This window comes from Barbus barbus (genome assembly GCF_936440315.1).
Source record: "Barbus barbus genome assembly, chromosome: 9".
Classification (NCBI taxonomy): domain Eukaryota; kingdom Metazoa; phylum Chordata; class Actinopteri; order Cypriniformes; family Cyprinidae; genus Barbus; species Barbus barbus.
Genome location: NC_136737.1, coordinates 14,107,259 through 14,129,621, shown reverse-complemented (window position 1 = coordinate 14,129,621; position 22,363 = coordinate 14,107,259). Strand labels below are relative to the sequence as shown.

Genomic DNA, 22,363 nt, shown 5'->3' with positions numbered 1-22,363 from the left:
TGGAGGGGTCTACAATTTTCAGCATAGGTGCATTTCCACTGTGAGAGACAGAATCTAAAAATAAAAATCCGGAAATCACATTGTATGATTTTTTTAACAATTTATTTGTGAATTACTGTGTCAAATAAGTATTTGATCACTTGAGTCCAAAATTTTTAATATTTGGTACAGAAGCCTTTGTTAACAATTACAGAGGTCAAACGGTTCCTGTAGTTCTTCACCAGGTTTGCACACACTGCAGGAGGGATTTTGGCCCACTCCTCCATACAGATCTTTTCTAGATCTGTCAGGTTTCGGGGCTGTTCAGGGCTTGACGCTTACCTTTTCCCCAAGGAGCACATGTGGTCATAAGTCAAAAAATTTAGGAGCGCATTAAAAAGAATTTAGGGGCGCAATGCAAGTTTTTCAAATGAGGTGTTTTAGCTTAACAAGGGGATACAAAGAGACATTTACAAGCACAATTATTTAATTTATCAGAATACAGAAAGTACACAAGGTTTTTAAATAATTTTACTTCAGACACTATTTAATAGGCTAATTATGTAATTAGTTATAATCCTATTAAACTGTGTCGGTATAACATTTTCACAATAATCATTGACGCTTTTGTCACGGTATATGTTTTTGTTTTTAAATCACAATATATAATTTCTAAGTGAAAAAAAGTGTTGTCCTCCTAACAGGTTAAATCACTTTATTAAAAATAATTTACTAAAAGACTTTAATTACATAAATTTTAATTACAAAAATTAAAAAATACATAAAAATATAAAGTAAACAAGTGTTTCAAGATTAGAGTGCAAAAGATTGTTCAAATGAACGAAAGAACAATAGGTAAGTAAGGTCCCATTTGTTAACATTAAAGCAGGTTAACATTAACTAAAATTTTTTTAAAGTTAAAGTCGTGACGTATTGTCAAGTATGGTGACCCATACTCGAAATTGGTGCTCTGCCTTTAACCCATCCAAGTGCACACACACAGCAGTGAGTAGTGAACAAATCCCCCCCCCCCCCCACACACACACACACACACACACACACACACACACACACACACACACACACACACACACACACACACACACACACACACACACACACACACACACACACACACACACACACACACACACACACACACGGAGCAGTGGGCAGCCATGCTGCGGCGCCCGGGGAGCAATTGGGGGTTCGGTGCCTTGCTCAAGGGCACCTCAGTCGTGGTATTGAGGGTGGAGAGAGCGCTGGACGTTCCCTCCCCCCACCTACAATTCCTGCCGGCCGGAGACTCGAACCCGTAACCTTTCGATTACGAGTCCGACTCTCTAACCATTAGGCCACGACTTCCCCAAAAATGTGCAATAGCTAATTGTTGCAGTAGTTAATATTCTTTGTTAATGTTGATTAATAAAAAATACAACTATGTTAGTTAATGTTAGCTCCATTGAATTATATTAAGACAACTTTTGATTTTATAATGTATTATTAAAAGTTGAAATTAAGATAGCATTATTAATAAATGCAGTCATTGTTTTTTTCATGTTAACTAATGGACCTTGTGTTACTGAACAATAATAACGAATCAGTCGTTGATATATAGATAGGCCCGCTGTTCTCTATTATAGATCAGTGGATGGTCCATGTTTTAGCTTAGAAAAAATGTTTGAAAATAAATAGCTCAGTAAGTCTTTAAGTAAGAATTATTTGATGCTATTGTGAAGACTAAAGCGAATATAAATATCTAAATGACTGTGAGTGTGAAACATTATTTACACAGTTTTAGGAAAGTAGCGCAGCTGATTTGTTTACTGGGTTACCGGGGTAACGGCAGCGGCAGCGGCCTCTAGTGGCGAATGTGCGTCATTCAGCGCGTCTTCACTTTAACTCGCTCCGCTTTTCTTCTCATCTGTGCTCATTTAAATTTAACCGTTGCCTTTTTAAAGTTCTAAAGTAATCATATGAGGCTGCATCGCAATTTTTCCATAAATAAACAGAATAAATTAATACGTTTGTTATAGGCTACTGTATAAGTTAGGCTGTTTTGTATTTTGTTTTGTATTCGCCCTTGTGCTCCTAAATACATTTTCCAGTTCGCACACATCTATTTTTATCTATTTTCTATTTTTAGTCGCAAATGCGAGTGAAATGCTCGCACTGTCGAGCCCTGCTGTTGCTGAGCAACACGGAGTTTCAGCTCCCTCCAAAGATTTTCTATTGGATTTAGGTCTGGAGACTGGCTAGGCCACTCCAGAACCTTGATATGCTTCTTATGGAGCCACTCCTTGGTTTTCCTGGCTGTGTGCTTTGGGTCATTGTCATGTTGGAAGACCCAGCCATGACCCATCTTTAATGCTCTGACTGAGGGAAGGAGGTTTTTGCCCAATATGTCACAATATATGGCCCCGTTCATCCTCTCCTTAATACAGTGCAGTCGTCGACTCGTCCTGTCCCATGTGCAGAAAAACACCCCCAGAGCATGATGCTTCCAGCCCCATGCTTCACTGTAGGTATGGTATTATTGGGATGATACTCATCATTCTTCTTCCTCCAAACACAGCGAATGGAGTTAACACCAAAAAGTTCTACTTTGGTCTCATCTGACCACAGGACTTTCTCCCATGACTCCTCTGGATCATCCAGATGGTCCCTGGCAAACTTCAGACGGGCCTGGACATGGGCTGACTTAAGCAGGGGAACCTTCCGTGCGATGCAAGATTTTAAACCATGACGTCTTAGTGTATTACTGATAGTAGCCTTGGAAACGATGGTCCCAGCTCTCTTCACGGCATTGACCAGCTCCTCCCGTGTAGTTCTGGGCTGATTCTTCACCATTCTTAGCATCATTGATACCCCACGAGGAGAGATCTTCCGTGGGGCCCCAGTCCGAGGGACATTGACAGTCATCATTAGCCTCTTCCATTTTCTGACAATTGCTCCAACAGTTGTTCTTTTTTCACCAAGCTGCTTGGCAATTGCCCCGTAGCCCTTTCCAGCTTTGTGAAGGTCTACAATTTTGTTTCTTGTGTCTTTTGACAGCTCTTTGGTTTTGCCCATGTTGCTACTTAGACTTTGGCTGATTGTGGGGTGCACAGGTGTCTTTATGACAGCTAACGACCTCAAACAGTTGCTACTAATTTAGAATCATGAGCAGAGTGTAGCTGGACTATTTAAAAGCAAAATAACAGGTCTTTGAGGGTCAGAAATCTGGCGGATAAGCAAGTGATCAAATATGTATTTGACACAGTAATTCACAAATAAATTGTTAAAAAATCATACAATGTGATTTCCGGATTTTTATTTTTAGATTCTGTCTCTCACAGTGGAAATGCACCTATGCTGAAAATTGTAGACCCCTCCATGATTTCTAAGTAAGAGAACTTGCAAAATCACAGGGTGATCAAATACTTATTGACCTCACTGTATATATATATATATATATATATATATATATATATATATATATATATATATATATTATATACAGTGGCATGCGGTTTGGGAACCCCTTGCAGAATCTGTGAAAATTTGAATAATTTTAACAAAAATAAGAGAGATCATACAAAATGCATGTTATTTTTTTATTTAGTATTGTCCCGAGTAAAATATTTTACATAAAAGATATATATATATAGTCCACAAGACAAACAAATAGTTGAAATTATTAAAATAACCTCATTCAAAAGTTTGGGAGCCCTTGGTTCTTGTGGTTACCTGGATGATCCACGACTGTTTTTTTGTTTTGTGATGGTTGTTCATGAGTCCCTTGTTTGTTTTGAACAGTTAAACTGAGCACTGTTCTTCAGAAAAGTCCTCCATATCCTGCAGATTCTTCAGTTTTCCAACATCTTTTGGATATTTGAACCCTTTCCAGCAGTGACTGTATGATTTTGAGATCCATCTTTTCATGCTGAGGACAATTGAGGGACTCAAACAGAACTATTAAAAAAGGTTCAAACATTCACTGATGCTTCAGAAGGAAACACGATGCATTAAGAGCCGGGAGGTGAACATTTTTGAACAGGATGAAGATGTCCAAAATTGTATTATTTTGTTGAAATATAATTTTTTTCCATTTAGTACTGCCCTTCGGAAGCAACAGAAGATATTTGCATGTTTCCCGGAAGACAAATTAAGTACAATTTACCTTGATCTTCAAATTCAAAAAGTTTTCACCCCCTGGCTCATGGGACAAGGGACTCATGAACAACCATCACAAAACAAAAACAGTCGTAGATCATCCAGGTAACCACACACGGTATTAAGAACCAAGGGTTCCCAAACTTTTGAATGGGGTTATTTTAATAATTTCAGCTTTTTTTATTTGTCTTGTAAACTACATGTTTTATGTAAAATATCTTATTCAGGACAGTACTAAATAAAAAATGACATGCATTTGGTATGATCTCTCTTATTTTGTTAAAATTATTCACATTCTGCAAGGGGTTCACAAACTTTTGCATGCCACTGTATGTATGAATGTATATGTTTATGTGTACTTTAATGTTTGAATACGTACTCTAATGTCTGTAAGGTTTGAAACTGAATAGTACAACTGTGACCAGGATCAAAACACATACCCTAACTTTAATAGAAAAAAAGCAAGTTCTGTTTCAAGTCCAATACACATTCATAAGTAAAAATGTAATTATGGTTATGAGAAATGAATCAAATAATCTCTAAATTATAGTGTGTTCTAACTATTCAGGCATTACACAATTCCTTGTAAAGTAGCACTGGGCGTGGAGCTGCATTGCACGAAACAGACCATTATAAACTATGCGATGTAGACAAAAATGAATCGTGTGTTATTGGCTGTAGAACAAACTTTAGATGTAGCCTATATCTATTCCTACGTGAGGAACAGCAGACACATACAAAAAGGAAGGATTTTGGGAAGGGTTTGTTTCATTATTTTCTGTTGTGGCCAACTTGGTATACAAAAAAGAAAAGAAAACACTGGCTGCAGATGCGCTACTAATAATGACTTGTGGCTGTGTGGTAAGACATGGGAGGAGCTTCAGAAGAATAAACTTTTTCAGCTTTTGAGGCGTGCGCTATATTGATTCTTCTCCAAAATTGAGAGTGAAGGTGAATCTGAGCGTCCTCTCCGCATAGTGGTGCTTTCCAGAACCAGCAATGATTTTTTACGAAGCTTTCTGGTGATTGAGGCTTTTCATTTTCAGCAATTTATGTGAAGGAGAATGGATTATGCGTGCGCGCGCTCCCATCAGCATGACAAGAATCGAGTTGAGAGCGCGCGCGGCAGACAAATGACAATTTTAGTCATTATGTTGTTTTTTGTTGCGATGCTTCCATATGCGCTCACAGCACGTAAGTACAATTTCAAGTGTATTTGAAGTTTACTTTGAGGTAAAGTTATTTGAGAAGATATCTACAGACTTCTCATCTTCATTTAAAGGTCTTATTGGAGGTGTTTATGTTTTCATTTTCATCTCTACTCACGTTTATGCCAATTTAGAGGTCATATTCGTCTTAGTTTACGGTAAAATTCAATAGTTAAGAAAGATTTATTCATTTTAACTGTGGTAACTTGTCATTAGCGATAAATTTCTTCCAAAGAAAAAAAAACTATGACAGAAATGTTCTGAAAACTTCTCATCCTTATAATCGCTTACAGCACTAATAATAACTTGCATTTTGGAAGAAACTAATGGAAATTAATGCAAACGTGTGTAAAGACATGCTATATTAAGATCTAAATATATCTACAATAGGATAATAACTGTATTAACAAACAGAAAAACCAAAAGTAAAAGAAGTCGTGTTATTGACAAAAATAGCTCTTGGAGTGTAATATTGTTTTTATGAAACAGTCACATGATAAGATTATCAAGGATACAAATTCATTTATTTAAAAAGCAAATTCATTAATTTACACATCCTTCCGCAAGAAGAGATGAAAACTGTGTACATAATTGAAAATTATTGTGAATAGAATTGTTCATTCACTGGTCAGTTTTCATTGGTCAGTTTTTCCAAACAATACTAAAGGAGTAAAAGCGTCCAACAAGGTCTTTCCTAACAAGTACAGTACCATAGTTTATACATTAATATTTCAGTCTTGTTTCCCATCTCTTCAGTGTTTCTTAGTGTCCAATGGCACATGTTAAAGAGTTTGTCTGCTTCCCACCAGGAGCAGAAATTATCTGCATCAACACTGTTTCTCCAAAGGCCAGTAGTAGCTCTTCAAATCCAGCCATCGTTCCCTCTGTACATGTTTTAAACATGAATAAATATGAGCTCTGCGGGCACACAAGACGAATATTTACAAGATGGAAAACCACTTAAGTTGCTGAAAAATGACCTTGTGAGACCTTTCCAACTACGGTCATAAATCCAGTTGTAAAATTGCTGGAATCATGAAGTCTCCTCTTCTTCTGACCCCCAGACTTGGCTGTCATATCCCCCCAGGATCCAGTGCTTCAGATCGGCTCGAGCTTGACTGCGGTGTGCACCATTAGCGCCGAGCTGGAAGTAACAGCTAGATACTTGTACTGGACGCTGAATGGAAAACGCTTGGCTAGAAACACTTATAAAATCCTTAGCCCGACCGAATCCAGCGTCACACTTCATCAACTCAATGGCTCCTTGCAGCGATCAGGAGACAACCTGGTTTGCCACCGAAGCAATGGAGAAGTGTTGGCTGGATCATGTCTTTATGTTGGCTGTGAGTTTGTGAAAACTTCCAGCTTGTTTTTTTGCCATATGTTTTTGAATATTCATGCTGTCCTCTTCTTTTTATTTTAATTTGACATATAGTGCCCCCTGAGAAACCCGTCAACCTGACATGTTGGTCACGAAACACCAAGGATCTCAGCTGCAGATGGAGTCCGGGAAGTCAAGGAGAGACGTTCATCAACACCAAATACATGCTCAAGTACAAACTAAAGTGAGATTTTGACACCAAAAACTTTATACCGACACCTGTTTTGCAAGAATCCCTTTTAATATGCAACTCTTCCATTTTAATAACCATTTAGATGGTACGGGAAAGAGAAAGACTGTGAGGACTACACAGGACAGCCGTATACATGCTACGTTCCTCGCGACCTTGCCATTTTTACACCATATGAAGTTTGGGTGGAGGCGACCAATCAGCTCGGCTCTGCCTCTTCTGATGTCATCACCTTAGACATTTTAGATGTAGGTAAGTAAGTCTAAAATATGTTAGTTTGGTGGAAAAATTGAGGTTGAGATCAAGGTGACTTGGGATAACTTCACGCTTACTAACTTGCACATAAATGCACAAAACCATCTGAAAGTCTCGCATATGGTGCACACACACTCGTCTGCGAGAAAAGATTTTTTACAGACTGTAAAAACACTTTCCAACAGCTGAAACGTTTCCAAAAGGCAACTCGTGAAAATAGTACTTTAAAGGTCAATGGGCAGCTGAAAGTCTGTTGGCAATTGGTTAAAATTTTAAATGAAATGACTTATTTGACATACCAATGCATTAATCGAATTAATCACAATTAAACTACATCCATCAATCAGCACTTTTTGCTGAGAAAAGCGAAGATATTACATTACTACATCTTTAAGGCCTCATTTCCTCATCTTCTGAAACAATAAGCTCTGGAATGCTCCATGATTGGCTTTGCCCTAAAGGCAAGCTTGATTAAAAAACGTAGCAGTGGAGCACGGCCATTTCAAACAACAATGGAAACGGGAGATTGCCGTAGTTAAGGCAAAATATTATCTAGCTAATGAGCATCGATGAAGGTTTATTGGGAGATTCAATTACAAGCAACTAGTCTTTGAAGTGAAAGGAAGAATTGTTTAACGGTTACCGACTTTTATTGGGTTTAATCAACAGTTCTGAAAATGACTTTCGTACATGTTTGGTGTTGTGAAATATTCCTTTCAGTAACTACAGATCCGCCTCCTGATGTCCTTGTGAGCCGCGTTGGAGATCTGGAAGATCAGTTAAGTGTACGTTGGGGCAATCCTCCTGCCCTGAAAGACTACCTGTTTCAGGCCAAGTATCAGATACGATACCGCGTGGAGGAGAGCGACGAATGGAAGGTATGGCTGGAATCGTTTAGTCCAGGCGAGTGACTATACTGCTCATTGAGGGCCAATGTCCTTTAGAGTTTGGTTACAATCTGCCCCAACACACCCATCTGGAAATCTTGAAGACCTTTCAGTGAACAGTTCTTTGGAAACCCAAAATGGTTCTTCTGTCATTGCTGTGAAGAACCTTTTTTGGAACCTTTATTTTTATGTAAAAAGGTTTGATAGATTTTTTTAAAATGTTCTTCACACTAAGAAAAAAAAAAAAAGTGCTCATTGAAAGGTTCTTTGGGAAACCAAAAACGGCTATTCAGTGGCTTCGCTGTGAACATCACTAGATGTTAAAGGTTCTTCATGGAACCATAGATACCAATAAAGAACCTTTATTTTCAAGAGTACAGAGCAGGATTTTCCACCACTGGTATAGTCCAAAAGAGCAGGGGTGCCCAATCCTGATCCTGGAGGACCACCATCCAGCAGAGTTTAGCTCCAGTCCGAATTAAACACACCTGAACCAGTTAATCAAGGTCTTCAAGATCTCTAGAAAATTCCAAGCAGGTACTGTATATTGGAGCTAAATTTTAAGATGATGCAGGAAAGTGGTCCTCCAAGAGCAAAATTTAAAGGAACAGTTCACCCCAAAATGAATATTCTGTTAATGTTTAATCAGCCTCGGGTGATTCTACGTAAGTTTCTTCGTTCTGTGGAACACAAAATGAGAATTTTTAAGGAATCTCCTGTCCACTCCTTTCTTAACCTAACCCCAAAATGATGTCCTGCCTCATAAAGGTAGTCCACACAACTTATGTGCTATATTCCAAGTCTTTTGAACTCATATGATAGCTTTTTTGATTGATTGATTGAATGATTCATTTATTAACTGACTAATCCAGTTCTCACAATCAACTCACTGACGCTAGGATCTAGCAGTTAACATCTCACTGGAGGGGAAGATTATCAGATATAATTTCACTCTTTCTTTTCAGAAACCTGTCGTATGGTTTCAGAATGGTTGGAATATAGTGCAATAGTCCTATGGACCACTATTACGATGTTGTTTCAAACCTGTATAACTTTTACAGGTCTGGAGTGACATGAAGGTGGGAAAAAAAGACAGAGATTACATGTTTGGGTGAACAGCTTTCCCCAATATAATGTCTGGTGCACATACTTAGATTATTCTTAGTTTTTATTTTCTATTTCTCATGAGGTCATAGATGATGCTGGAAACCAGACGTCTTGTCGGTTAGCGGGTCTCAGGGCTGGTACAGTGTATTTTGTCCAGGTACGCTGCAACCCGATAGGCATCTACGGCTCGAAGAAAGCAGGTATTTGGAGTGACTGGAGCCACTCGACCGCCGCGTCAACACCTGGCATTGGTGAGTTACATCAAAACGTAATAATGCATTGTCCCTTTACTTCACATTAGGTTTCTGCATCACAAGCTAATTAGATTCAAACCATATGTAAACACTGAAAAAACATCAAGCTACTTGATAGAGATCTCTCACAAGTAGATTCAAAAGACTTCAGCAAAATGTCAAAGCGCTTAAGGGGACAATTTATGAATTCTTTGGGCTTTTTTTAGATTGATAAATTAAAAGAGTCTTTAGAGCATGTTCAGATTAAAGAGGCGGTTGACCTGAAACTTAGTGGAAACCGATTCGGTTCGTAAGAAATTATGTTACATGTCTTGCATTAAAGACAGGATGTAATTAAGCTCTGTTTTATGCCAAGCAATATGAGTTATGGCAAATCTGAGCTCCCCCTCCTGCATTCTGTGTTTAATCCTTTGGAGATCATTAGCAGAGAGCTGGTAAATAGCCTATTATTCATGGGTATGTGCACATCGCTCAGGGCAACACTTTACAATTGACAGCATTTAAGCAACTGTCGTCAACTGGGGTTGAATTTAACAAATGTCTTACAAATGCATTTATCTGATGATTTGCATCGAAAATGTGTACACGCACTAATTTAATAAAATCAAATAATGGGTAAAGTATAGAGCTGGGTGACTCAAATTTGAAGAATCACAATATACTTACACATTATACACAATATTGCTTAAGTTTAAGTACTAAAATGACTAAAACTAAGGCTAAATAGAAACACAGAACCAAATTTCTAACTCTTAAATTAAAACGAAAGAAGAAAACAATTAAAAATGTTATTATTAAAATGTTATTGAAACTATAATAATATATAATTAATAAAAAAAACTCTTCCAAACTTAACAATTCACTTCACATCAGTCAAAAATGTGTTATTTTTCATATATTACAGTTAAAATAAAAAATTCTGTAGGGAAACACAGATATATATTATATATATATCTCATCATATATTTATATATATATATACATTTTTCAAAAAGATTCGGCAGAATAAATATTGAGATTAGGAATTCACCAATACAAAATTTCAGACTGTTACCGATAGGATGATGATCATTTTCATTTTTTGGCTGATAAATTACCAATATTAAAATTATGTACAGTCTTTTGTAATTAAATTCAAAATAAAACCCTTAAATTAAAAAAAAAAAAAAATCTTAAAGTGAATTCATACAGTATATATTATATTACATATAGTGGATATATATTAATTTTGATAAGATATATTCCTGATATATCATGCATCCCATATTGATTACGGTCAATAAATAAATAAATAAAATTTTTTATAATTGCCCAGTCCTATATATATATATACTGAGTATTTTAAGTTTGAATTTGCCACCAATATTTACAGTTACGATTTGTGTAATTTCTCACCAAAAACTCATCACATTAATGCATTGTCATTTCCCAAACAGACAGGTCACATATTGGCTCGTGCGATTCAAAGCCCAGCGAGCACAACTCAACGCTACGAAAGGAGCTTAAGCAGTTTTTCGGCTGGATGCGCAAACACTCTTACGGCTGTACGGATGTCAGCATCAAACTCTACGACCAATGGCGTGTCTGGCTGCAGAAAGCCCAGAAAACGCACGACCAGGTCAGTAAGAACAAAATGTACCTCCTTATGCGACACATAGCAAGACGACAAATCATTACTGTTGGCACACATGATATAGGGCCTGTGCGAAAAAGAAAAAGCATTTTGTGGTTTTATGTGACCCACAAAAAAGAGAACCAAAAGATCAGTTTATTCTTTTGATCAATAGGCTCACATTTGATTGCGTTTACTAATAGCGAAGCATCATATAATCTTCAGACGTTACCACAACAGAGAGGAAACAGCCACTCAAAGTATTCAGCCGGAATGCTAATAAATTCCTTTTAGGTTAGACTGTGCAGCAAAGCTTCAGCTGCGAACCAACCGAGCCTGAGAAGTCTTGTGTGGCGTTCTCGAACGCTAACCGACATCCGCTGCACGCTCTCTGAACTGATTCAGTGGTTACTGTTGCTTTGGCACTGACGACTGTTGGGAAACTTAGGTCGCTTCATTAGTCACACTGTCCTTTGAAGAACACGATGTAACTGCCACAAGAATGGCTGGTACCAATTACGCTCCTCTGTCCCCATATATCAACTCATCACATTAACTTGTAAATGCCATTGTCTTGCCTTTCAGGTACTACAAAGCGGTAAATCATAGTGAAACTCTAAAGAAGGCTTGGGAGAGTTTGCGGGGGCCTGCGACAACAAGGTTTTTATCACTCTCCAGTGCTTGGGTCTTTCATTTGAATGAACCAAGACTCTCCGAAGGGATCTGCAAGGAGCCTGTCGTTTGGCAACATGATCTACTGTTTGCCTCCTGCTGTTGTCCCCATCAAATACGTCAAAGGAAGTGCGCTTTTGTCTCAGACATGTAATTTATAAGGGCATTAAAACATAAAGAAAGACTCCAAATTACGAGAGAGAGTATAAAATGCTTTAAAAATCTCTCTCATTCTTATTGACCTTTCATCCAAAAAAAGGACCTTTGCAACTCAACAAGTGGATTGAAAATGACAAAAACTGACAGATTTTACAAACTAAATTTAATTTGCCAAGAGTAAGAATTCATAAGCAACAACAAAAAAATGAGCATTTAAATATTAATCTCTTAAAGGGATAGTTACAAAAAAAAAAAAAAAAGAGGACCGAAGCTCCAGAATGAACAAAAGTATAGTTTTGTGGACTTTGAACGTGTAAGGATCCTTGCTGTCTATAGAGGGTCAGAGAGCTCTCGAAATTCATCAAAAATACCTTCATTTGTGTTCCGAAGATGAACGAAGGTCTTATGGGTTTGGAACAACATGAGGGGGGGAGTAATTCATGTCAGAATTTTCATTTTTGGGTGAACTATCCCTTTGAATCATTGTTCACTGAAAAACATGTCATCTCCCTTAAATCTAGTTCCTGAGAGAACTAGTGATGTTATAAATGAATCAAACTTATCTGAACGATTCATTCATGAATCTTGAGTTCGATTGACTCGGACACAAAACTAACATATGGCTTCAAAAGACTTTATATTTTATCGATTTCATTAAGAAAAAAACAAAAAAACTTGTCATCCAAAACAAGGACATTTACATCTTGCTGACATTCGCAGACACGCAACGAGTGGATTGAAAATGACAAAACCTGACAGATTAGACATAGATTTTTCATTCACAAATCTTGAGTTCATTTCACTAAATGATCCAATTCACCTTATACAAAACTTCAGAAGGCTGAATAAAGTCACATGGACCACTTTATGGTACTTTTTAACCTTTCACATAAGAAAGAAACTCATACAGGTTTGGGATGAAATGAGGGTGAGTGAATAATGACAAACTTTTCATTTTAGTGTACTGTCCCTTTAATTGATAAACGCACGAGATTAAATTGGTATTTGAAATGCAACTTGCAATTTGTTTGTCCTCTGTGATCAAAAACATCATGTAAATACTGTATCATTATGTATAAATAGTTTTGTCTGTATAAATGTCTGAAATATGTAAAATATTTAAGGAATGTTCATATATTTTCTAACACATTAGCTTTTGCTGAATATTATTATTATGCACATAACAATGAACTCTATTTACTTTCCGAATGAACAGATCTATGCTTTAAATGAACATTGTGTTGGTTTAGCAAACAAAAACATCATAAGCTATTCTAAATGTATAAAAAATAATGAAATAAAAGATGCCAAACTCTCTTTAATAAAAATATGCATTGCAAAGCCTGCATCAGCAACAGCAATGCACTCTGTCTATGCAACGCCTGAGACAGCGATCGATACCTTAGATGACTCTTCATTAGAAAGGAAAGTTCATAGAGGATCTGTATCCATCTCTGTCTCCCGAGACTGACTGAATCTCACTCCGGCTCCTCTGAGTCATACTTGAAGTCTTGCAGAATCTCACTTAAAGCGGCTGTATTCTTTATGATACTGACAGAGATAGAAAGAAACAGAAAGAGTTTTTTCATTCGGATGTTTAGAAGAACACTAGGTTTTAATCATTAACATGATATAGCAAGTACTGTGCATCAAAACCAGGATGAAACATTACAACAGTGAAATATATAGAGTGATAAATATAGAGCGTAGCCTAATTAATAAATACTTTCTTAACATTTAAATTATTAAAATATTCTATAACATATAAATGATATTCTATATAAAAATAATGAATTACAGTGATACATGATTACATATACACACCATTTGCTAAAATCATTTAAGTTAATTTTTTTTCCTCATTAATGTACACACAGCACTCCATATTGACAGAAAAACACAGAATTGTTGACATTTTTGCAGATTTATTAAAAAAGAAAAACTGAAATATCACACAGTCCTAAGTATTCAGACCCTTTGCTGTGACACTCATATATTTAACTCAGGTGCTGTCCATTTCTTCGGATCATCCTTGAGATGGTTCTTCATTTGAGTCCAGCTGTGTTTGATTATACTGATTGGACTTGATTAGGAAAGCCACACACCTGTCTATATAAGACCTTACAGCTCACAGTGCATGTCAGAGCAAATGAGAATCATGAGGTCAAAGGAACTGCCTGAAGAGCTCAGAGACAGAACTGTGGCAAGGCACAGATCTGGCCAAGGTTACAAAAAAAATTCTGCTGTACTTAAGGTTCCTAAGAGCACAGTGGCATCCATAATCCTTAAATGGAAGACGTTTGGGACGACCAGAACCCTTCTTAGAGCTGGCCGTCCGGCCAAACTGAGCTATCGGGGGAGAAGAGCCTTGGTGAGAGAGGTAAAGAAGAACCCAATGATCACTGTGGCTGACCTCCAGAGATGCAGTCGGGAGATGGGAGAAAGTTGTAGAAAGTCAACCATCACTGCAGCCCTCCACCAGTCGGGGCTTTATGGCAGAGTGGCCCGACGGAAGCCTCTCCTCAGTGCAAGACACAAAAAAACACCTGAAGGACCACAAGATGGTGAGAAATAAGATTCTCTGGTCTGATGAGACCAAGATAGAACTTTCTGGCCTTAATTCTAAGAGGTATGTGTGGAGAAAACCAGGCACTGCTCATCACCTGTCCAATACAGTCCCAACAGTGAAGCATGGTGGTGGCAGCATCATGCTGTGGGGGTGTTTTTCAGCTGCAGGGACAGGACGACTGGTTGCAATCGAGGGAAAGATGAATGCGGCCAAGAAAACCTTCTCCAGAGAGCTCAGGACCTCAGACTGGGCCGAAGGTTTACCTTCCAACAAGACAATGACCCTAAGCACACAGCTAAAATAACGAAGGAGTGGCTTCACAACAACTCCGTGACTGTTCTTGAATGGCCCAGCCAGAGCCCTGACTTAAACCCAATTGAGCATCTCTGGAGAGACCTAAAAATGGCTGTCCACCAACGTTTACCATCCAACCTGACAGAACTGGAGAGGATCTGCAAGGAGGAATGGCAGAGGATCCCCAAATCCAGGTGTGAAAAACTTGTTGCATCTTTCCCAAAAAGACCCATGGCTGTATTAGATCAAAAGGGTGCTTCTACTAAATACTGAGCAAAGGGTCTGAATACTTAGGACCATGTGATATTTCAGTTTTTCATTTTTAATAAATCTGCAAAAATGTCAACAATTCTGTGTTTTTCTGTCAATATGGGGTGCTGTGTGTACATTAATGAGGAAAAAAATGAACTTAAATGATTTTAGCAAATGACTGCAATATAACAAAGAGTGAAAAATTTAAGGGGGTCTGAATACTTTCCGTACCCACTGTATATATTCAATAGTATATATTCACCCACTTGTGTGCGTGTGTAAATTTAATATATATGCATTATACACACACAATTATATATTTATAATTAAATTTGATTTTACACAATTACAAATCAATATAATATATAAAGTAATGCATTTAATTAAATATAAATTACAAGTTAATATTAAATAAAACCATTTTAAAAATCTGCAAAATGTATATACACAGTTGTACTTACTCCTGTTTGATCTCACGGACTTTCTCTTGGAAATCCTCATTTTCTGGGTGATCCTGGGCATTCTGCTTGGCCAACTGTAACTTAGCTGTCTGCAAAGTCATAAATATAGATAAACATTAAGAATACAGTAACAAATTACAGAACATATACATTTGGTTCAATACTGTTTCAGTCTTATACAGAGGGAGGAGCAAAGAAGGGAGGAGCAAAATCATTTAAGATATGCAGGACTGAAATGTTTAACTAATAACATTTCTAACTAAATATGCTTGAGTGTGTACATCCTAACATTCCTTTAAAATATCTTAATGACCCAGCGCACTGTCTGAAATGCTGTATCCCATAATGCAATGCACTCAACTTTTCATTTCCAACCTGATGAATCAACTTGAAGTATTTGCAGCTTCAATGTTTAATGTTGGTGCACTCATTATTTTTATCAAATTTGGAAAAAGCAAATTGGAATGGTTTATTTTTTAAATAAAATCTGTGCGCAGTGCATTTTGTAACAATACAGTGCCCACCAGCTCTAGTTTCTCCTTCTCTTTAATCTGCAGTTTGTCAATGTGTTCGGAGAGGACGGGCCGGTCGAAGTCTTGGTGCAGTTGCTCTTTAATCTGCAGAACCTCTTTGGAAATGCCACAGAATGCTTTCGTTATCTCATGTACCAGCTGTTTGTAGTGCTCGAAGTCATAATGGGGCCCTGTCCTTAAGTACGCCTCATGACCCCTGAGAAAAAACAACAGCTGTATTACCTCAAATAATCTTTGACAGACAGATGATAGATAGACAGACTAGTGTTGTCACGATACTGGAATTTCTAACTTCGATACGATACCTTGAAAAATATTGATATTCGATACCATTTTCGATACCACGGAGAAAAAAACTGCTACAATATTAAGGGGGTAATTTTTTTAAAGATAAATGTAACAAGTCGAGAACATGCGGTATATTTTACATGAACAAAAAAATGTCTTGAGGCACTGCATTTGTTGATTTATTTATTAATCTTTTATTAATCTTAGTTAAATGTTAATTGAAACTAACGTTTACTAATACATGTACTAATTAAAATCCAAAGTTCTATTTGTTGATATTCTAATTTGCTTCATAACCAAAATATTTCCAGATATAGGGCCCTATGAAATCCGTTTTATTTTTTTTCTACATTTAATTTTTTCCATTTGAATTTTTCTGGATTCCGTTTTTTTCCCGTTTGAATTTTTCTGGATTCTTTTTTTTTAATGGTCAAATTAAATACTATTAATCTAAAAGCATGTCTAATTCATTAAAATCATGAAAATTATACAATTTAACATTTAATTTATTAAAAGTGTAACAAAAATGACACGTTTAGGGCCGTATGAAATGTTTTATTTTTTTCTCACCTTATGTTTTATTGTTACCAAATTCTGTGTTTTAGCATGTCTACTATTTGAATGCATACAAACAATTTGTATTTATTCTTACAGTAGCCTTATGAAATGTGTTTTCCCCCTCAGAAATTCTGTATTGTGTATTTAAATTTTACTGGATATCAGATGAAGGCATAAAACAATTTTAATTAATTTATATTTGAATTAATGAAAATTAAACATTTACATTTTTGGCAAATGAAGGGGATTTACTATTCAAATTAAAATATTTTGTGATTATTTCTTTTTAAAAAATTAACAGTAGTAGTAAGTAGTAGTATTATGCACATTCTACTAAATAATAGTAATATAGCCTATTTCTGGCACACGGTCTTTAATAGGCTGTTAAACCGAACTTTTATTTTGACGGGTTGCCGTGAATACCTTTAAAGTTCTGTGTGTGTATGATATGATGCTAGTTTTCCTCAAATTAAATGGTAAAATGCTCGTAAAGTGCCTTTCAGATCAGTTCTGGAGATATTGTTGATGTATTTATGTCCTCGTTGAGACGGCAGACGCTGAAATCACCGCGAGCGCCACATTAGTAAACACAACCGCACGTGCAGCACATTCACACAGAGACGCGCAGAACATGCAGGATTCATATTTAAATCCACTTTTGCAGCTTAATATTTACAGATACTAGTCCATATCGCGATTTGATTTAAGTGTAATGACCTACTTTTGATTAATTCATCCAAACTTTGACAAATTCCGTGACATTCCGCGTTAAACTGTAAATTCCGTTTTTATGATACTTCGGGAAATTAATATTGGTACCGTTCAGATATTTCAGTATCGATATTTATCGAAATATCGATATTTTTGACAGACAGACAGCCAGACAGACAGATTATAGATAGACAGACAGACAGATGATAGATAGACAGACAGACAGACAGATGATAGATAGACAGACAGCCAGACAGAGACAGATAGACAGATGATAGATAGATAGACAGACAGATGATAGATAGACAGACAGACAGACAGAGACAGACAGACAGATTATAGATAGACAGACAGACAGATGATAGATAGACAGACAGACAGAGACAGATAGACAGACAGATGATAGACAGACAGACAGACAGATGATAGATAGACAGACAGCCAGACAGAGACAGATAGACAGATGATCGATAGATAGACAGACAGATGATAGATAGACAGACAGACAGACAGATGATAGATAGACAGACAGCCAGACAGAGACAGATAGACAGATGATAGATAGATAGACAGACAGATGATAGATAGATAGACAGACAGATGATAGATAGACAGACAGACAGACAGATGATAGATAGACAGACAGCCAGACAGAGACAGACAGACAGATTATAGATAGACAGACAGACAGATGATAGATAGACAGACAGACAGAGACAGATAGACAGACAGATGATAGACAGACAGACAGACAGATGATAGATAGACAGACAGCCAGACAGAGACAGATAGACAGATGATCGATAGATAGACAGACAGATGATAGATAGACAGACAGACAGACAGATGATAGATAGACAGCCAGACAGAGACAGACAGACAGATTATAGATAGACAGACAGACAGATGACAGATAGACAGACAGATGATAGATAGACAGACAGACAGACAGATGATAGATAGACAGACAGACGATAGATAGACAGACAGACAGACAGAGACAGATAGACAGATGATAGATAGATAGACAGACAGATGATAGATAGATAGACAGATAGACAGACAGACAGATGATAGATAGATAGACAGACAGATGATAGACAGACAGACGATAGATAGATAGATAGATAGATAGATAGATAGATAGATAGATAGATAGATAGATAGATAGATAGATAGAAATAAACTGACTCCTCAAATAGCTTGTATGCCTCCACACGCTCAGCTCGAAGTACATCAAATCTTCTGACCAAATTTTTGAAATCTGTAGGTGCCTTTTAAAAAGGAATAAATAGAATAGACTCAGAAATCACAACATCTAAAAGACTAAGAACAATATGAATCCATTTCTCTCTCTCTCTCTCTCTATATATATATATATATATATATATACATACATACATACACACACACACACATACATATTTATATACAATACAATTTAAACAGTTAAAAGCATGGTAATATTTTGTTAGTGATATAATTTTAAATGCAATTATAAATGTATTCATGATTTATTATTATTTTGTTAATGTGTCACTTTATGACTATAATTTTTTTGCTATTAAATGATTTATATGTAATAAATGTTAATATGTAACTTTATGGTCACACTTTATTTTAAGGTCAAATTCTCGCTATTAACAAACCATTAACTACGTCTTTTTCCTCAATAAACTCCTAATTTGCTTCTTATTAATAGTTAGTTAAGTTTAGGTACTGGTAGCATTAGGGATGCAGGGCTCGCAAAATTGCTAGCCCGACGTCCCGGGGCTATTGTGTTTCCTCTCGGCTATCAAAATGTATCACTGCCCTGCCCGACGGGCTATCTTAAAATACAGGGCTCCCACGCAGTGTTCCCTCTAAGCTGAGCGCGCTCTTCTTCCACCGAAGAAGCAGAAGAAATAATGTGCCTCACGGATACACAAATGAGTTGGGAAGCCATTTGATTGAATGCTGCAGTAAAAGGGAAAGAATAGCAATGCTCGGGCAAACCGCTATAGAGCTGATGTCACGACAGTTCGAGCCAGTGAATGTGGTTAACCGGTTTCATAGAAAGAGAAAGATATGCACCAAATGAGTCGCTGTAGAAAGTGAATACTTCAGTGGTTGCGGTGCGCTCAACAGGAGAGACAACACAAACGCAGTGACATGTGAAATAAAACGTCCTCATGTATTAAAGAAGAGTGGCTTGATTAAGTGCTGGAAATAGAGGAGGATGGGTAACAAAACTCTGAAACATGTTCAGTCACACAAGAGTATTGTACAAACTGTACTTCATAACCATGTTTAGACCGCTATAGAAGAATTCATATGTTCACTTTTTATATTTAAATGATAGATCTCAGCTTAAGTTTGGCTTCAGTTTGTATTCTATTCTATTCTATTCTATTCTATTCTATTCTATTCTATTCTATTCTATCAGTTTAAATCGTTTGTTTTGATAATATATTATGTTAGGGCTATATTATAAACCTGATAAATAATTGACCTTGTTTTTGAGTTTTTGACTTTGAGTCTCTTGCTCATCAAGGCTGTATTCATTTAAAAAATACAGAAAAACAGTGATAAAGTGAAATATTATTGCAATTTCTAATATTGGTTTCCTATTTTAATACCTATACTTTAAAATAGCATTTATTCCTGTGATCAAAGCTGTATTTTCAGCATCATTACTCATTACATCCTTCAGAAATCATTCTAATATGCTGATTTATTATCTATTATCTTTATTATCTATTTATGATCAGTGTTGAAACTGTTGAGCTGCTTAATATTTATTTGGAACGTGTTACTTTTTTCTTTGATTAACAAAAAGTTTAAAAGAACAGCATTTATTCAAAATAGAAATATTTTCTAACAATAGAGGTCTTTACCATCAATTTTATCCATTTAACACATCCTTGCTGAATAAAGTTTATTGAACTTTCTTTAAAGTAAGTTAAGTAAAGAAAGTAAAGTATCTTTAAAAATGAAAGAAAAACATTTCTGACCCCAAACTTTTGAATAGTTTATATTGTAACAAAAATCTCTATTTTGACTAAACACTGTTCTTTTTAACTTTTTATTTTTAAAAAATATCACAGGTCCCAAAAAAATACAGGATAAAAAAGAAAAGAAAATAAAAAAGCAAAAAACTGTTTCCAACATTGATTAAAAATCAGCGTATTAAAATGACTTCTAAAGGATCATGTGACTCTGAAAATACTGCTTTGCTTCACAGGAATTAATTACATTTTAAAGTATATTAAAATAGAAAACATTTATTTTAATTTGTAATATTTCACAATATTATTTTGTGAAATAATATTCAGTATTTTTTATCAAATAGATACAGCCTTGATGAGCATTTTTGAACTGCAGTGTATTGTACAGTAAAAATATTTTCTCAGGTAAACTAAAATGTACATCATTTATTTACATCAAGGGTCAAATCAAATATAAATAACACATTAAAGTTAAAAGTTACACACTTTTTTGTGTGCGTGCTGTACAGGTCTGGTATAAAGAATGCTTTTGCTCAGGTGCCCGATATGTCCGCCCAATAGAGAAAAGTTTTGCTCAGCAAGAAAAAAAATGAGAGGGAACATTGCTCCCACGGGTCCTTAAATTTGATACAACGAAACTGAAGAGTTTTTAAGGCCTTGGACAGTTTTAAATACGTTAAATGGTATAAGAAATTATTTTTAAAATTGCTTTAAATTAAGAATTCTGCAGATACCTGTCTTTCCTTGATATTCGTTGATATTTGTGTATTGAAAATGTTTTTGATTGACATTTATGGTCTTTATTTTATTTGGGCTACTTAAATTAATTTTCGGGCTAACGTTACCAAAATCTGAAGAGTAACGTTAGCAGGGATTTAGAAATTTTGCGAGCCCTGGGATGTAGAATATGGTCATGCAGAATATGTGTTTTGTAAGTAATGAACAGCCAATATGTTAATAACTGGCATGATAATATGCAACTAGTTAGTAGTGAGAATTGGTCCCTATACTAAAGTGTTACCAACTCTATTCTATTAGAATTCTACTTCTGATAGACTAGCTTTAGCAAATTCGCTACGTTGTATATATTTCTAATCATTTAATATTCCTAAATGTGATTATATGATACAAGCCGAGTTAAAACTAACTTACCATGTTACTAAAACTGTGTTTTCGTAGCTTGGCAGATAAGCCTTCTGAGAAGCAACATGAGTATGTTTCTTTCAGTCACGCAGCACGCGCTCGCACTCACTTCCTGTTTGGGTTCGCGACGTAATACAACGTCACCTGACGTCACCTCAATGCTTATGTGCTGATACTACATTTAATAAGGTAAGTGGTTGCGAACAATTTATTTTAGCAACATTTAGCAATAAAATAATAATGTTGAAATTTAGTCAACTAAATTTGTTTATTTAAATGTAGCTAAAATAAATAGTTTGCAAGCACTTACCTTAATGCTTTTTTAGTAAAGTCAATGAATATTTTTTTTTTTTGAGGCAGTGTTTGAGGCAGATATTTTACTGGTAAATCAGTTGTTTAATGAAAATGGCCACTTATTAAATTATAAAGAATTTGTCGTTCTAATATTCCCATTTGTTACCTCTAAAGAATTTACTATTGTTTTTGATGCCATACCATCTGGAGTTAATAGACCCCCTATCCCTCTATTTTACCTTCTTTCACTTCTTCTAATATATCAATACGTTTGTTATTTCTTAATGAATTTGTATCAGTTCCAAATGTTACGGTTGATTGGAATGTTTTTGTCTCTGGAACGTTTGGCTGATTCCAAATAGATACTTAATTACTAATAAGATGAAAGTTTCCTTTTGAACTATCCATCATATA

At 36.0% G+C, this 22,363-nt stretch overlaps 2 protein-coding genes across 4 annotated transcripts; one reads left to right on the top strand and one right to left on the bottom strand.

The window, feature by feature from the left end:
* Nucleotide 1: 1 nt before the first annotated feature.
* Nucleotides 2-21,786, bottom strand: LOC306874850 (required for excision 1-B domain-containing protein-like). Of its 2 annotated transcripts, XR_013784670.1 has the most exons (6): nucleotides 21,665-21,777; nucleotides 18,717-18,799; nucleotides 15,960-16,164; nucleotides 15,436-15,524; nucleotides 13,261-13,410; nucleotides 2-54 (listed from the first exon to the last, which is right to left on the bottom strand). XR_013784670.1 is itself a non-coding variant. In XM_079425132.1 (5 exons), the coding sequence occupies exons 1-5, from the start codon at nucleotides 21,665-21,667 to the stop codon at nucleotides 13,338-13,340; spliced, it is 453 nt and encodes a 150-aa protein (XP_079281258.1). In that variant the 5' UTR covers nucleotides 21,668-21,786; the 3' UTR covers nucleotides 11,221-13,337. The 2 variants fall into 2 exon arrangements, 1 of the variants encoding a protein (XP_079281258.1); XM_079425132.1 differs by lacking the exon at nucleotides 2-54 and having other exon boundaries at nucleotides 11,221-13,410; nucleotides 21,665-21,786.
* crlf1b (cytokine receptor-like factor 1b) lies at nucleotides 4,338-12,103 on the top strand. Of its 2 annotated transcripts, XM_079425131.1 has the most exons (8): nucleotides 4,338-5,328; nucleotides 6,407-6,685; nucleotides 6,778-6,907; nucleotides 6,999-7,165; nucleotides 7,889-8,046; nucleotides 9,245-9,413; nucleotides 10,853-11,034; nucleotides 11,614-12,103. In XM_079425131.1, exons 1-8 carry the CDS (start codon nucleotides 5,199-5,201, stop codon nucleotides 11,635-11,637), a joined length of 1,239 nt encoding a protein of 412 aa, XP_079281257.1. In that variant the 5' UTR covers nucleotides 4,338-5,198; the 3' UTR covers nucleotides 11,638-12,103. The 2 variants fall into 2 exon arrangements, with proteins under 2 accessions (XP_079281257.1, XP_079281256.1); XM_079425130.1 differs by lacking the exon at nucleotides 11,614-12,103 and having other exon boundaries at nucleotides 10,853-11,205.
* Nucleotides 21,787-22,363: the final 577 nt, after the last annotated feature.

What these genes read in the sequence shown, in the direction of transcription:
- LOC306874850 (XM_079425132.1), bottom strand. An exon ending in GCATACAAGCTATTTGAGGA is followed by an intron (nt 16,165 to 18,716) that starts GTCAGTTTATTT and finishes GTTTTTTCTCAG; the next exon opens with GGGTCATGAGGCGTACTTAA. An exon ending in GTCCGTGAGATCAAACAGGA is followed by an intron (nt 13,411 to 15,435) that starts GTAAGTACAACT and finishes TATCTCTGTCAG; the next exon opens with TATCATAAAGAATACAGCCG.
- crlf1b (XM_079425130.1), top strand. Translation starts at nt 5,199, where the DNA reads ATGGATTATGCGTGCGCGCGCTCCCATCAGCATGACAAGAATCGAGTT. An exon ending in TCCATATGCGCTCACAGCAC is followed by an intron (nt 5,329 to 6,406) that starts GTAAGTACAATT and finishes TCTGACCCCCAG; the next exon opens with ACTTGGCTGTCATATCCCCC. An exon ending in CTTAGACATTTTAGATGTAG is followed by an intron (nt 7,166 to 7,888) that starts GTAAGTAAGTCT and finishes TATTCCTTTCAG; the next exon opens with TAACTACAGATCCGCCTCCT.